This window comes from Tachysurus fulvidraco, chromosome 22 (genome assembly GCF_022655615.1).
Source record: "Tachysurus fulvidraco isolate hzauxx_2018 chromosome 22, HZAU_PFXX_2.0, whole genome shotgun sequence".
NCBI lineage: Eukaryota > Metazoa > Chordata > Actinopteri > Siluriformes > Bagridae > Tachysurus > Tachysurus fulvidraco.
This window is the reverse complement of record NC_062539.1, coordinates 1088618-1105077: the sequence shown is the minus strand read 5'-3', so window position 1 is coordinate 1105077 and position 16460 is coordinate 1088618. Positions and strand designations below refer to the sequence as shown.

Here is a 16460-nt window from a genome sequence, read left to right as displayed (position 1 = left end):
AGTGTACAGTGTGTAGTGATCAGTGTGTAGTGTACAGTGTGTAGTGTACGGAGTGTTGTGATCAGTGTGTACAGTAGTGTACAGTGTGTAGTGTACAGTGTGTAGTGTACAGTGTGTAGTGATCAGTGTGTAGTGTACAGTGTGTAGTGTACAGTGTGTAGTGATCAGTGTGTAGTGTACAGTGTGTAGTGTGTAGTGTACAGTGTGTAGTGTACAGTGTGTAGTGTGTAGTGTACAGTGTGTAGTGTACAGTGTGTAGTGATCAGTGTGTAGTGTACAGTGTGTAGTGTACAGTGTGTAGTGATCAGTGTGTAGTGATCAGTGTGTAGTGTGTAGTGTACAGTGTGTAGTGTACAGTGTGTAGTGTACAGTGTGTAGTGTACAGTGTGTAGTGATCAGTGTGTAGTGTACAGTGTGTAGTGTACAGTGTGTAGTGATCAGTGTGTAGTGATCAGTGTGTAGTGATCAGTGTGTAGTGTACAGTGTGTAGTGTGTAGTGTACAGTGTGTAGTGTACAGTGTGTAGTGTACAGTGTGTAGTGATCAGTGTGTAGTGTACAGTGTGTAGTGTACGGAGTGTTGTGATCAGTGTGTACAGTAGTGTACAGTGTGTAGTGTACAGTGTGTAGTGTACAGTGTGTAGTGATCAGTGTGTAGTGTACAGTGTGTAGTGTACAGTGTGTAGTGATCAGTGTGTAGTGTACAGTGTGTAGTGTGTAGTGTACAGTGTGTAGTGTACAGTGTGTAGTGTGTAGTGTACAGTGTGTAGTGTACAGTGTGTAGTGATCAGTGTGTAGTGTACAGTGTGTAGTGTACAGTGTGTAGTGATCAGTGTGTAGTGATCAGTGTGTAGTGTACAGTGTGTAGTGATCAGTGTGTAGTGTACAGTGTGTAGTGTACAGTGTGTAGTGATCAGTGTGTAGTGTACAGTGTGTAGTGTGTAGTGTGTAGTGTACAGTGTGTAGTGATCAGTGTGTAGTGTACAGTGTGTAGTGTACAGTGTGTAGTGATCAGTGTGTAGTGTACAGTGTGTAGTGATCAGTGTGTAGTGATCAGTGTGTAGTGTACAGTGTGTAGTGATCAGTGTGTAGTGATCAGTGTGTAGTGTACAGTGTGTAGTGTACAGTGTGTAGTGTACAGTGTGTAGTGATCAGTGTGTAGTGTACAGTGTGTAGTGTACAGTGTGTAGTGATCAGTGTGTAGTGATCAGTGTGTAGTGTACAGTGTGTAGTGATCAGTGTGTAGTGTACAGTGTGTAGTGTACAGTGTGTAGTGTACAGTGTGTAGTGATCAGTGTGTAGTGTACAGTGTGTAGTGTACAGTGTGTAGTGATCAGTGTGTAGTGTACAGTGTGTAGTGTACAGTGTGTAGTGATCAGTGTGTAGTGTACAGTGTGTAGTGTACAGTGTGTAGTGATCAGTGTGTAGTGTACAGTGTGTAGTGTACAGTGTGTAGTGTACAGTGTGTAGTGATCAGTGTGTAGTGTACAGTGTGTAGTGTACAGTGTGTAGTGATCAGTGTGTAGTGTACAGTGTGTAGTGTACAGTGTGTAGTGTACAGTGTGTAGTGTACAGTGTGTAGTGATCAGTGTGTAGTGTACAGTGTGTAGTGTACAGTGTGTAGTGATCAGTGTGTAGTGTACAGTGTGTAGTGTACAGTGTGTAGTGTACAGTGTGTAGTGATCAGTGTGTAGTGTACAGTGTGTAGTGTACAGTGTGTAGTGATCAGTGTGTAGTGTACAGTGTGTAGTGATCAGTGTGTAGTGTACAGTGTGTAGTGATCAGTGTGTAGTGTACAGTGTGTAGTGATCAGTGTGTAGTGTACAGTGTGTAGTGATCAGTGTGTAGTGTACAGTGTGTAGTGATCAGTGTGTAGTGTACAGTGTGTAGTGTACAGTGTGTAGTGTACAGTGTGTAGTGTACAGTGTGTAGTGATCAGTGTGTAGTGTACAGTGTGTAGTGATCAGTGTGTATTGTTTCTCAAACAATCTTTTTGTTGTTGATCAAGTTTCACTTCTAAAGCAGAATGTTACAGCAAACTAAAAAGCTGTGTGTTTATTGTGACTCGAACAATACCGCTTTTCATTCTCTCTCTCTCTCTCTCTCTCTCTCTCTCTCTCTCTCTCTCTCTCTCTCTCTCTCTCTCACACACACACACACACACACACACACACACACACACACACACACACACACACACACACACACACACATTCCCTCCCATAAATATCTAACCCACTTCTTCAGCATAGCAGAAGCAAAGCAGTGCTAAAGATCAGGCATTCTCTCAGCAGCCAGTAGGAAACCAGGATTTGCTTGCAGTGGGCGTGGCTTGTGCAGGGTGGCTTGTGCAGGGTGTGGTTGAAAGTCAACAAGTGGGCGGGGTTTCAATGTGTGCTAGCTTCTACTCTCAGTTAAATTGAGAGCTGAGATTCCCATTCACTCCTCTGGTCTGTCACTGCTAACAAACACACCTTCATTGTTTCTGTTTTTTTCCCCTTCATGCTGCTGGAATCAGTGTTTAAATGAAGACCAACAGGACTGAAGCTCAGAAACTGCCACATTTCCTCTGACTTTAGTTTGGAGTAAGGCTCAGATTTGGAGGATCTTGGGCAGGTGTTTGGGACATTGGGCCTGAGGTAAGGAGAACTTACCTGCTTTACTGATGAACAGTGAGTTTAATCTGAACTTCCATCTTCATTTCTTCACATGTGCTCTTCCTTCCTTTTAAACTCACAGAGACAGAGAGGTAGAGAGAGAGAGACAGAGAGGTAGAGAGACAAAGAGAGAAAGAGAGATCAAATTTATCACATTTACACTTTAATCTGATTTTAATCTCTATCTTTTCACCCCCTGGTCTTCACAGACCTGCATGACTCACTCAGCTCCTCTTCACCTCACCTGTCTGACCTGCTTTACTTACTTAGTCATACAGGTTCATACTAAAGGGGAAACACACAAGTCTAATTATTAATGTCTTAAAGTTTTAAATAAAATGTTCTGCCATGTGTTTTTTTTGTTTTGTTTTTTTGCCCTGGTGTCTATGGACAGGACCAGAAGAGTCACAGAGAACTTTTACAGCACTGAGAACTTTTGGTGGAATTAATAATTTCATAACTGAACCGAATAAATTAGAGGAAACACTGAACTGCCTTTTGACCAGGATCTTGATTTGTAGACACTTTTATTTTGTTAAACTTTCAAAAAAAAAAAAAAAAAATTGACCTGACTAAAAAAATTCTACATTTTATTAGAAATAGAGAAACGACTAAAGCTGTTTATAGTATTAGAAAACAATATTACTATAATATCAGAACTGTTCGGATGAAATCGAAGTGAGAATTATTAGAGAGTTTAACGCACTGATTTAATGATTATTTTTAAAATATAATGTTTTATTCAGAAACTTTTTTTAAATGTCTGATTAAGTCTGAAAGCTTTCACTTGTTTCCATCAGGGCAGTAAAGGGCGTGACACAGCAGTACAGACGTTACCTCAGCATTTTACTTATAGAACATCAGATTACAGATTAGTGAAGCGTCAGTTAGCATAAAATATGTTTATGTAATTAGTTTTTATATTTTTAATGCATTTTAATATTTTTATGTAAGAAAGCTGACAATAAAGCTGGAATATAGAGAAACTGTGTTAAAATACTATCATTGTTCAACTTTTGTTGCTTTAAAGAGAGTGTGTGAGTGTGTGTGAGTGTGTGTGAGTGTGTGAGTGTGTGTGAGTGTGTGTGAGTGTGTGTGAGTGTGTGTGAGTGTCAGTGAGTGTCAGTGAGTGTCAGTGAGTGTGTGAGAGAGTGAGTGAGTGAGAGTGAGTGAGAGAGTGTGAGTGAGTGAGAGAGTGTGAGTGAGTGAGAGAGTGTGAGTGAGTGAGAGAGTGTGAGTGAGTGAGAGAGTGTGAGTGAGTGAGAGAGTGTGAGTGAGTGAGAGTGAGTGAGTGAGTGAGAGTGAGTGAGAGAGTGTGAGTGAGTGAGTGTGTGTGTGAGTGAGTGAGTGTGTGTGTGAGTGAGTGTGTGTGTGAGTGAGTGTGTGTGTGAGTGAGTGTGTGTGTGTGTGAGTGAGTGTGTGTGTGAGTGAGTGTGTGTGTGAGTGAGTGTGTGTGTGAGTGAGTGTGTGTGTGAGTGAGTGTGTGTGTGTGTGAGTGTGTGTGTGTGTGAGTGTGTGTGAGTGTGTGTGAGTGTCAGAGAGTGTGAGTGAGTGAGAGAGTGTGAGTGAGTGAGAGAGTGTGTGTGTGAGAGTGTGTGTGTGAGCGTGAGAGTGTGTGTGTGAGCGTGAGAGTGTGTGTGTGAGTGAGAGTGTGTGTGTGAGATATCAGGGCAGAAAGAGCAGACACACAATATGGGCAGTGAAACTGAACAACAATGAAGATTTAGAGCATTTTTAGTTTCAACTCCAGATGAAATATTAGATAGAATGTTGAAAATTCATGATTTTAGTAAAGACCTTTTATTTTAATTTTTGGACGAAGGTCAAAATAGAAATACACACACACACACACACACACACGTTTTATCTGCTTGGCATGAATAGATATTTTTCTGTGTTTCTGTCAGGATGAGAAACAAAGTGCCATTTTGACATCCTGACACTTGAGCTTGTGTTCCTGAAGCTTTGGACTTTACCATTTAAAATGAATGAACACTCACTAAGTGCTGCATGTTGGACATTTTTCAGATTTCTAGAGATTTCCTCTGATTTCACCTGGCGATGAGACGCCACAAGTTGTCTGATGATATGTAATCGTCTGTAACGCTGACAAACCCAACAAGCCCAGATACTAAACCCAACTTATCCCAGTTTTAATGCTAAATTAAATTATGCTGCTAAATAAAAAGATCACTGAAGGCCAGATATGATGGTGTCCTTTTAAGAACCATTAAAGAACCCTGTAAGAACTCTCGGGGAGCATTTATGGAAGAGTGTGAATATTAACTGGTTTACTGTGTGGCCCAAACTCCAAACTATTAATCAGTATTTTCTTCTTAATACCTAGAACTGGTTGTAGATCTGGTGCCTACTAGCCCTAGAGAACTGGGTTCTTCCAGAGATCTTCCAGGGTTCTGAGTGATTTCAGGTCTTCTGATACAAAACCACACTGAGGATCGTTCTGCACTTGTTGCTGAACATCCTGAGAAGACCCGGTGCCTGTTGTGACGTGTTCTCTGTTCTCCGTAGTCCCGTGTCATGGTGTTGTTTATTTAGCTGCTCACGCCGTCTGGTCGAGCAGGTCGCAGTACCGAAGGCGGACACCACGCCGTCTTACTCAAGAGCTCAGGAATGGTGTTTAACGTGTCATGGTCTGGTTTCTGAGCCGCCGTGGGACGTTCGCCGGTGAACATTTGCCTTTGCAAATTTTTTGGAAAGCTGGTATTTAAACTGACGTGTCTAAGTGCACTGCATCACACTTCTGTCACATTTAGATGTGCTCCAGTGCTCAGGGTCTGCTGTACACCTGGACAGGTGCTTCCTGTTTGCTTTAGCTCGCTCCTCTCTCACTGTTGACTCATGAGCGGTGTGTTAACGGTGTGTGTGTGTGTGTGTGTGTGTGTGTTTGTTAAGCTGCCTGATGTCCTGTCTTTTTAATGCATTATCTTCTTTTTTGTTTGTTTGTTTTTAGTTTGAAAATTGTCTGAAGTGACACAAGGAGGATGATTCAGGAAGTCTTTTCAAATATCATGAATTTCTACGACTACCTCCTGAAAAGAACAGGTGAGTAAGAACGTGAGACGTGATCACATACTGTCAGGTCACGAGGTTTAAATCCCGCTGTATTACGGGGAAGACATCGGGCTAGACTGAGTTATCAGTGTGCTAGTGTTACCTGGAGGAACAGTGTTGTGGGGGAAAAATAGTCAACAGTTTATTCATCTTGGATGCTGGTGATGACAAATGTTGTAAAAATGCAGCATTTATGTTTTAGTATTGCTAAAATGCGACATTTTGGATGATAAAAATATTTTTAATAGTATAGAGAACATCCTGGAGTGTGGAACGGGGTTATACAGCGTAATCACACCCAGCAGTCATTTTGATTGGCTGTTTGACTCCTTACTGTTCTGCCATTGGACGCTACCGATTTAAGACTGTGATTATTATCGAATGATATTATTACATTGTGTAATCCAGGTGTAAGTTTTTATAGTTAGCCCACTGTAGGCTCGCTAAGCTGATGTGTTCTCTCTAGCTTTATTTACACCTGGATTTGTAATGGGGTGTAATATTCCTACAAGTCGGTTTTCTCCAATAAAGTCCCCAGGTCACTTTTGTATACCATGATGTCACTCAAATGTGACATCATCATGCTTTTAACCGATCATGCTCCGCCTACAAGCTGCAACTCTCTACAATCCTCAGTAGAGTAGCATCAGTTTTTGGGAATTCCAGACCGTGGGGCACTTAAGAACGTGACCCACCCCGTCGTGAAGACGTCTCAGAGTAGGACCTCTACTGTAAAGATACTAAAAACATTTGGCTGATTAAATATGTATGTAGGATGATTCAGTGGTGTTTGGGGCATCTGTGGTGGCTCAACTGGTTCAGGCTCTGGGTTGTTGATCGGAGGATTGAGGTTCAAGCCCCACACAGCAAGCTTCCACTGTTGGGCCCTTGAGCAAACCCTCCCTGCTCCAGGGGTGCTGTATCATAGCTGCCCCTGCACTCTGACCCCCCACCTCCTCAGTTGGGGTATATGAAGAAAAGAATTCCACTGTGATATATATGTAATATATATGTGCCGATAATAAAGGCCCCCCCCCCCCCCCCCGGCAAAAAAAAAATGTCTTTAGTCTAGAGAATAAGTCCGTCATCTGTTCAAGCTGTTTGTGTTGATGCTTTTTCAGACAAGAACATAAATGATGTTTTATGTGTCCTCAGATGAGCGAGTGCGGGATTACCCTCTGATGCAGAGTCCGATCCTGATGACCCTCATCTTGGTGAGCTACGTGGTCCTGGTCCTGTACGTGGGGCCGCGCTACATGGCTAAGCGCAAACCCCACCACCTCAAAACCCCAATGATCATTTACAACTTCTGCATGGTGTTCTTCAATGCCTACATTGTTTACGAGGTGGGAAACGATGCTGCTGCTCTTCACACTCCTTTATCCTCTCCTTTTTGCCTTTCCTAGTTTCCGTCCTTTTCAAGTAAATAGATCAGCTTGCAAATCGTATTCACGTTTGTTCCGACACGTCCTTAAAGATGGAAATAACCGTCTTTGCTGAGCCGCAGGATTTTGCATAAAAACTATTAACGTGCCAGTCAAAAGCCCTGAGTAAGGGAAAAAATCCAGTCCAAACCCATTCTTAGAAAATGTCAGATTTTGTCTGTTGGCTCAAACCCTTGAAGGTTCTCTGTAGAACAGGAGAGTTTTCTACCAGATGGTAACCTGATTTTAGACATTTAAGATGCATTTAATATCCAGAAAACCCTTAAAGAACCCTGGAAGAACCTGTTCTCTAAGAGTTTAGCTGCTAGCAAACCAGTTTCGCTAAGTGAGCTAAGTGCTAAACTCCTGACGGGTTCTTGTTGTTATTATGAAACAAACAATGCTCTAATTTTTCAATGAAATATGAAGTGTAATAAATAAAGATTAAACTTTATCAAACAAGTAAAGGAACGTTCGTGTCTTCAGGTCATTTCCTAAAAGCAATTTAAGGCCTGTATCTGAAACAACCTGTCCAGGTGACCTCGTAAAATTCCTCCGTTGTCGTCTCGTGATTATCCGATGACATCATCGCTCTGTGATCGAGGCTCACGAACACGTGAACCTGAATGAAAGCAACTCTGCTGTGTTCTGCTTCATCTTCGTTTCTGCTCCCTGTTGTTTTTCAGTTCATGATGTCTGGCTGGGCGACGACATTCACGTGGAGGTGTGACCTCATCGACATCTCCACCAGCCCACAGACTCTCAGGGTAAACAGCATCTGCTCGTTACTCATCAGTTCATTTAACCTTTATATCTGCTGGGATGGAACTGAGAACTTGTTTCACAAACGTTCCAGAACATCTAACGTAACTATAAATGTATAAAAGTGTTAAAAAAAAAATAAAAAAAAGGTAGCACATTTTGCTCTTTAATAAATTGCGGTTAATGTGGTAACGGTAACTCCGCCCCCTGTGTGTATGAGATGAAATTACATTCTTTTTTGTTTCTACAGATGATTCGAGTGGCCTGGTTGTTCTACTTTTCCAAATATGTTGAACTTCTAGACACTGTAAGGACTTTTCTTTGTTGCGCTCTTCTGTTTTTCACTCTTCTGTACGTTTTACTGTATAAACTGTCCTCCGGGGGGTCACGGTGGCTTAGTGGTTAGTACGTTCGCCTCACACCTCCAGGGTTGTGGGTTCGATTCCTGCCTCCGCCTCAGTTTGCATGTTCTCCCCGTGCCTCGGGGGTTTCCTCCGGGTACTCCGGTTTCCTCCCTCGGTCCAAAGACATGCATGGTAGGTTGATTGGCATCTCTGGAAAATTGTCCGTAGTGTGTGTGTGTGAGTGAATGAGAGTGTGTGTGTGTGCCCTGTGATGGGTTGGCACTCCGTCCAGGGTGTATCCTGCCTCGATGCCCGATGATGCCTGAGATAGGCACAGGCTCCCCGTGACCCGAGATGTCCTCCGGTCGGCCTTTTGGGCTTTTTATAAAAGTACAATCTTTTTTTTTTTTCTTCATATATCCCATGAACATAATCTGTAATCGTGTGTGTTTCTGTCCTGCAGGTTTTCTTTGTGCTGAGGAAGAAACACAGTCAGGTGACGTTTCTGCACATCTTTCACCACTCTTTCCTGCCCTGGAGCTGGTGGTGGGGCATCACTCTTACCCCAGGTGAGTCTTTCCGTTGCTCCTTCTTCTCATTCATTTTTTTTTTTTAAAAGATGTAGATCGTCTTTAATGAGCTGACAGGAGGACAATATTCCCACATTTTAATCTTTATTATCAGCCTTTAGCTTTAATTCGACTTCCAAACCGTTGTGACTCGACCCAGACGTTCCCAGAACATAGAACAACACTTTTTCCTCCATTTCCTCCATCAGCCACAGCTTTGCTGACCAACGTCCTTAGCCACAGTATGTAATGAATTAACAGACTTGTTCCATCCCTGCTTCTTTTCTCCCTCAGACGTGAGGTACTATGGTCCTGCTCCTATAGAAATCTGGCCTCTGTCTGTGTTTTTTTTTAAGTGGGTTTGCTGCTGATTCTGTAAGAGGTTTATCTCCTTCTCCTCAGCCCCTGGGGTCAGCGGACGTACGGTCTCTGGGTTTGTCTTCAGCTGACAGGGAGTTTGATTTGGGATCTTATTCTGAAGGATGGATTGGCACCATGTGGGGGATGTCGTGGCCTAATGGTTAGAGAGTCTGACTCCTAACCCAAAGGTTGTGGGTTCGAGTCTCGGGCCGGCAATACCACGACTGAGGTGCCCTTGAGCAAGGCACCGAACCCCACCAACTGCTCCCCGGGCGCCACAGCATAAATGGCTGCCCACTGGGGGTGTGTGTGTGTGTGTGTGCGCGCGCGTGTGTGCGTGCGCGCACACTTTGGATGGGTTAAATGCAGAGAACGGATACTGAGTCTGGGTCACCGTACTTAGCCGTACGTCACGTCACTTAAATGTTGTTCATCAGTTAATTTTCTTACAATCCGCTACTGTGCATCATACATGAAACTAATGATGATGAGTGTTCCTTGATGATGATCTTTCTCGGTACCTTTTGGTCCTGGGTTCCGGAGTGTTCCTCGATCAGGCAGCAGATCCTGTTCTCCTCTCTTTTAGGTAGAGCTGTTTGTTCTGTAGATCCACGGTGGTGTTGATGTAGGGAGATGATTAACTCTCTCACTCTAAACTGCTGCTCAGAAGATTTAAGTTGGTTCCTGTTCCTTCCCAGAGGTCAGGTTTTTATCAGTGATGGGCGACACCACCCACCACCACCTACTGTGGACATGTAGTCTAATGGAGGGTGGAGTCATTTTGTGTGTTTCAGAAAAAAACAGGCCCTTGAGACGGAGACGAAGGAGGTTTTAGGATTAGTGTTTTAAAAATTCTTGATAATTGAGTCCAATTCAACAGGACTCGAACGCTGTTTAGATCGATTCTGAAATCTAATCCTTTCATCTGCTGGCTTCCATATAAACCTTACTGACGTCATGCACTTGTTCTTCAGCTAACATGCTAACAAAGAGTTGTCAGTATTCAGGTGTTAATGCTAGAAAAACTCTGAGGTGGTACAAACTCGGGCACTGATCCACATACCGTAGTTTATTTGCATAGGGAAATCAAATGAATAAAAACACTATCATGGCGCGTTGCTCGCTTTGTTCATGCTTTTTAACCCCGCCTCTCTCTCTGTTTCCGAACGCCAGCCGGAGGAATGGGTTCTTTCCACGCCATGGTGAACGCCATGGTGCACGTCATCATGTACACCTACTACGGCCTTTCTGCAGCGGGGCCGCGCTTTCAGAAGTTCCTGTGGTGGAAGAAGTACATGACCGCTATCCAGCTGGTTAGTCTGCTTTATATCACGTTCACTCTACTTATTTATCTGTGTACGAGTTCCTCCGTGTGGAGCGTCAGTCTGTTGATGTCTGAAGTGATTTATATTTGTTTGTTATTGCCCTCATAACACCGCAGTTTGGCAAAGATTAGTTTTACTTATTAAACAAAAAACTTTGGATCCATTTATAGTTCCCTTTTAATAACGTCTGAGGAACTCACGACAATCTTCTCTGTTCTGAAGCTTCACCACTGAATGTTCCACAGCGCCGACACTGGAGACTCCATCCAAACATGATACATGAATGTGCCTTTACAGAAAACTTCAAGAAGATCGTTGTGATTTAAATCAGATTCTGGAAGGCTGTTGAAGTTGAAGGTCTGGTTTTGATTCTGCTTAATGATTCTGTTTTGTTTCCACAGATTCAGTTCGTCGTGGTGTCTGTCCACATCTCTCAGTATTACTTCATGGAAGACTGTGAATACCAGGTGCCTATATTTATCCACCTCATCTGGATCTACGGGATGTTCTTCTTCGTTCTCTTCTCCAACTTCTGGATCCAGGCTTACGTCAAGGGCAAGCGGCTCCCCTCCAACACCGAAGACAAACTCAAGCAAAACGGCCACGTTAACGGCACGGAGACGGACATATTGGCCAACGGCACGCACGCGGACAAAGGCACTGCGCACCACACAAACGGGTTCGCCGGGAACTCGAAAGTAAAGGAGGTATAGAGGAAAAGGAGGAAAAAAGGAAATGAGAACCGCTAGCGTGAAGGACTTGCTGAGACGGATGTAACTGAGATCACACAGGAGACGAGGCACACGTTTGTTCGCTTGTTTGTATTTATTTGTCCACGGTGCATTAAGATAAAGGTCACAGAGGTCATGCTGACTTTTGTGTTGTCATTAGCATGTATGTTTCTCCACACACACACACAAACACACACACCGTGCATCTGAATTGACTGTAAATAAATATTTGTGCAAAGTTAGGTGGTACAGACGGAATGACTTTTTTTATGTGTATAAGTTAAAAAAATAAACTTTTATATTAAACTCTGTATAAATGTTCATGTGAGGCTTGCATTCTGACAGTGTTTGAGCTTCTGCTTGTACACTTTTATATTTATCCCAAAATAATCTAAGTTAAAGGTGGGGTCTCCAATGTTTGAGAAACGCTTCAGAAAACTGAGTCGGGACCACAAACTGGGAACCAAAACAACCGTGTAGCCAATGAGCAGAAAGGGGCGTGTCTTGTCAATAGTTAAACGCTGTTACTACACAAAACGCGGTTGTAGCTGCCTCTCTACATTACTACGATAGAAAAGAGGTGTTATTTGTGTAGTAACAGCGTTTAGCTCAGGAGTTATTGACTCGGGAAACTCCAACCTGTGAATATGTGGCCGACTTCCTGCTCCTTCAGTTCTCTCCAGCGCTGGAAAGCTGATCCTATATTAACACGTCCTACTTCTTGTCCTTATCGTAAGTCTTTCTTCTTTCTTTGTTTTTATCCTCCATGTCGATGTTAAAACCACTTTCTGCTAATGTCACACATGCGCACACTGAACACTCTCTCCGCTCAGACAAGCCCTGCCCCTTTCTGCTCATTGGCTATACATTTTTGATTTTTAGTTTGTGGTCCCTACTCAGTTTTCTAAAGCGTTTCTCAAACGACAGAGACCGCACCTTTAAGTGTGGTCATGAAACTTGGCTAAAGCCTGAGCCCTAAGACATAATCGTGTTATAAGGTTGAAGCTTTAGAGCTGGAGGCGAAGCTTCGGTTTAAACTCTGCAGTTTGATTGGCAGGTGAGTGAAGGCAGCTGTAGGCTGATTGGTTGGATGGTGATGACACTCACAAGGTCATTAAACCCATCATGATAATTGTGGCTACCTCAAAATGTTTTAAAATAGATATTTTAATGTTCTAATAAGGAATAAAACCAGAATATACAAGAAAATAAACTTCATCAGCATGTACTTAGTGATTTTAATTCTGCAATAAGATGTCTACATTTATGATGCATCATAATTTAGCATTACCTTTATAAACAGTGCAGAAAACTTGTAATGAGACTGGAGACCTTCTCTAAACATCAAGCCTCCACCATCTTTACCAGCATCCAAGAACTCAAAAGAACTACAGGAGTTTAAAAAAAAAAAAAAACCACATCAATTTGACTGAAAACTCAAACTTCCCCAACCCCCCCCCCCCCCTTGTTCCCAGTCATTTCGTTCAGAAACTGAAGGCAGCAATGAGTTTACAGCATCTCCATAAACATTGAGCATTAAATTATTGCGATCTATAAAAGCAGAACACATTCTCCATCCACACACAAACCTCACACTTTTCACCAAGCAACTGAAAAACAACAAAACCTTTATTTCAAATTTACACGAACTCATTTGTACATAACTTAGTGATTTGTAAACAGGATTAAAAACGCTGCTCAGCGGATGCGCTGCTGGATGATGCTCCTGCTGTTTGCAGCCTTGGGTTTTTTACTGGGATCTCTCTCAAAACACTTCCACAGTCGGATGGTTTCGTCGGAGCTGATCGAGGCCAGGACGGAGCTGTCGGGACTGAGGGCCATGTTCAGGATACGGCCTTCGTGGCCTACAAGACAGAAGCACAACATGAAAGTTTTAGAGGGAAAAAAAAAAACAACAAAATGGACAAAATTCTAGCAACTGTAGCTTTCGGAGCAGCAGGACAGACCTTCGAGCTCAGCCACTTTGGCGAGTGAGGGATATTTCCAGATGAAGATCTTGTCGTGCGCAAAACCGTGGCCAGAGACGAGCTCTTTGTAGTTCGGTGCGAACACGAGAGATGAGACCTGAAATGATTGAATGGATATTAGCCACATACAGAAGGTGGTTTCTTCACCAGCAGATGCTTCACCTCAAGGAGACCATGAACAGTTACAGTCCAGAACTGTGTGGGTTCCTTCTTCACCTGAGATTGTGTGTCCCACGAAGTGACACATGAGCCACTGTTGACGTTCCAGATGCGAATGCGTCTGTCGCTGGTTCCTCCTCCTGATGCCAGTATGCTTGGCTGCCATGGACACCATGCCAACGCCTGCATGACAAACAGTTGTGTTACAGTTCAAACCTGTTATTATTCATGCACAGCCTCTTAAGCATTTTTTTTAACCGGTTAAACTAGTGAATTGTGACACCCACCTTCACAGCACCTTGGTGTTCGCTGAACGAGTGCAGAGCCACCCGAGCTCCACCCTGCACACTTGGCCAGATGTTCACCATGTTGTCGTTTCCACCACTGGCTAAATAGCGGCCATCTGGAGACCAGGCGAGACCGCACACCTCCTGCGTGTGACCCCAGAGTGTGGACAAGTGATGATCTGCTACTCTGACATCATGCTGGTGGATCAAACCAGATCTGGAACCACTGTGAGGGAAAGGAGAGATCCAGTGCGGTAAAAAAAAAGACAGTTAGTAGGACTCCATCTTAAACATCCTGACTTCTAACTCTACTACATGAACCCTCCTACCAACGTTAACAAATTGGTGCCGTGACCCAGATGAGACACCAACACTCGTCCATCGTGTCTCTGATCTGACTGATGCATGTCGAAGGGGACAAAGTGTCTGTCAGGGACACGACACAGATTTGATCAGACTTACCTAGACAGGATGTGATCGTTCCAGTTCAAGCAGCCGACTCGGGCAGTATGACCGTCCATACTGCGCAGACGCTTCTGACACTGAACGTCCCACAGCTACAGGAAGGAGAGTGTGAGGATATTAAAGCACTTATGGTTTGTACCAATACTGTAAAAGCAACACTTCCTGTATAAATGCTCTCGCGAGCTCCAAATACATCAGGGGTGTTGAAAAAAACAAACATCCAGCTATAAAGATCAGCCATTTTTTTTTTAAACGCCTTTTAAACCATCAAGCCGGCTTATTTTCTACCTCCACTTTGCAGTCACTAGTCCCGATGGCCAGAAAGTTTCCATCTTTACTCCAGGAGACGGAAGAGATGTAGCCGTTCTCCTCTTCCATCTTTTTCAGCAGCACAATCGGCCCCAGCCCAGCATCCCACAGGTACACGTACTCCGCAAGCGCTACGGCCAGAACGTTCAGTCTGCCCCAGTCCATCAGATTCAGATCTGAATGAACGTAGCGGTGGACAAAGTCCGATCAACAGTGCTGCGGTGTCTGGTTATCACAAGTAGGCAGCTGAATTGTGGTGGACCAAAAAACACCAGAATCAGCATTTATGGGTACTTACAGAAGTCATTTCTGAACTCGGGGGCATCCAGGATCCTCTCTGGAACTGTAGGTATGTAGCGGCTCTTTTTCAGAGACATGGGTGTGGGAACTTGGCTGTACAGGACCTTTAAGTTGTTCTGGTAGCCTGCAAGAAAAAAAATTCTCATTTTCTTTCCTGATCTTTTTTACAATCATCTCCACTTACAGCACACACACCCCCACCCCACCTACCTTCAGGGGCATTGATTGGCTTTCCTCCCAGATGCAGGATTTTGGCCTCCTCTACGTCGTATCCGTTCAAAGTCACAGACCAGGCCTTCTGATTGGTTTGCTGAGGATTTAAACATTGATAAGTTCAAATCCACGTGCACAGATCAGGAGCATATACATGGTGAAACAAAGGAGAGACTTACCGTAGACGACGGAATGGCTTCCTCGGGTTCGTTTTCCTTTGAGATGAGGTAACTTGCCACGTCCATCTGTTTGGCGTTCCTTACAGGGATGAATCGATCTCCTCCAGCCTTGGAGGGTGTACTTTGGCTCTTACTGTTCTTCCCTGTTTAGCATAGAAACAGCATTAGAAAGCCTTAAACATGAATATTCGTGTTTAGAAATCCACAAAAGCCAAAGAAGCTTTAAATTTGCTTTGAAATGGCTGCTACCTGGTGTTTTGCTCGGCGTTTTGGACGTGCTCAGGGACCGGTTTGTGCTTTTGTTGGGCGACAAGGCGTTTGAGGTGGCGGAGGCGGACGTGCTGGCTTTCCTCTGCCACCTGGCCATCGGGGCGTTGGTGATGGGCATGTCCAGCTTCAACACGCTCTGCAGGTCATTCTCAAAGCCAAAGTGAGCCATGGTAAGCGACAGCCAAGCCTCAATTACTGAAGGAGTGAAAGAGAGACATACAGACAAATTTAATTCACCAACAAGTGTGAAAAGACACCAAAATAATGTGTACACAAAAAACAAGATCTTGGAGATCTTATGTGAACAATTATCATTTTAATCTAATGTCCAAATGCCAAAAGACACCCATAAGTTCACAAAGGACATTAAAACTGCACTTGTAATGGATCTTATGTTCCTAAGGACTGGTTCAGGCACCGGTTGGTGTTAAGTTCAGAACATTTAGGGTTCTGTGGGTTAGTAATATGTTTACAGGACCAGCAGTGGATCAGTTAATAAAGTTTACAGGTTAATTCTGAACATTCTGAGGTTCATTTACACAACACCCGAGTGACCACGTGAGTAACTGTTGACTTCAACACTATTAAAGTTTTAATATTTTAGATAAAAAAAACTTACCAGATCCTCCACAACCCGCTTTAACGATCCTATAAAAGCAGTTACCAACACAATCCGCTTCTGTTCGGCTTCGTGACCAACTCGTTTATCTCTGATTAAAAAGTCAACAAACCGTCGGGTGCGTTTTAAATGTCTGAACGCGCGATTCTGATTGGTCCGTTTAAATCGTTCTGCTTGTTACCAAGGCAGCCGCATTCATTCCCTCCGACCTGATTGGCTGAGCGGTTTTAATGGGCGTGTCCACAATGGGGCGCACAATGTTTCAACAGTCTACTGGAATTCCTTAATAAGCAGAAAATGTTATATATTAACGATAGATTAATGTTTACATTTTATACATTAATACTTTTATAAATTGTCCAACTAATCTGATTATTTATTACCGTACGCTATAGATTATATATAGCATTTTGTAGTGTTTTATTTTGT

At 43.4% G+C, this 16460-nt stretch overlaps 2 protein-coding genes across 2 annotated transcripts; one reads left to right on the top strand and one right to left on the bottom strand.

The window, feature by feature from the left end:
* The first annotated feature begins 2415 nt into the window (after positions 1–2415).
* On the top strand, positions 2416–11484 carry elovl1a (ELOVL fatty acid elongase 1a). Its single transcript, XM_027160515.2, has 8 exons — positions 2416–2637; positions 5627–5718; positions 6883–7073; positions 7838–7918; positions 8164–8220; positions 8721–8826; positions 10360–10499; positions 10913–11484. Exons 2-8 carry the CDS (start codon positions 5658–5660, stop codon positions 11222–11224), a joined length of 948 nt encoding a protein of 315 aa, XP_027016316.1. The 5' UTR covers positions 2416–2637; positions 5627–5657; the 3' UTR covers positions 11225–11484.
* Positions 11485–12853: 1369 nt separating this feature from the next.
* Positions 12854–16192, bottom strand: cdc20 (cell division cycle 20 homolog). The gene is made up of 11 exons (XM_027160509.2): positions 16032–16192; positions 15392–15607; positions 15143–15285; positions 14961–15060; positions 14749–14874; positions 14430–14626; positions 14139–14233; positions 13677–13902; positions 13447–13572; positions 13210–13327; positions 12854–13107 (listed from the first exon to the last, which is right to left on the bottom strand). The coding sequence occupies exons 2-11, from the start codon at positions 15579–15581 to the stop codon at positions 12941–12943; spliced, it is 1488 nt and encodes a 495-aa protein (XP_027016310.2). The 5' UTR covers positions 15582–15607; positions 16032–16192; the 3' UTR covers positions 12854–12940.
* Positions 16193–16460: the final 268 nt, after the last annotated feature.

Coding starts and splice junctions, on each gene's coding strand:
- elovl1a (XM_027160515.2), top strand. CDS start 5,658: ATGATTCAGGAAGTCTTTTCAAATATCATGAATTTCTACGACTACCTC. Junction 8,221..8,720: donor ATGTTGAACTTCTAGACACT/GTAAGGACTTTT, acceptor TCTGTCCTGCAG/GTTTTCTTTGTGCTGAGGAA. Junction 10,500..10,912: donor ACATGACCGCTATCCAGCTG/GTTAGTCTGCTT, acceptor TTGTTTCCACAG/ATTCAGTTCGTCGTGGTGTC.
- cdc20 (XM_027160509.2), bottom strand. CDS start 15,581: ATGGCTCACTTTGGCTTTGAGAATGACCTGCAGAGCGTGTTGAAGCTG. Junction 15,286..15,391: donor AACGCCGAGCAAAACACCAG/GTAGCAGCCATT, acceptor TATGCTAAACAG/GGAAGAACAGTAAGAGCCAA. Junction 13,328..13,446: donor CGTGGGACACACAATCTCAG/GTGAAGAAGGAA, acceptor CAATCATTTCAG/GTCTCATCTCTCGTGTTCGC.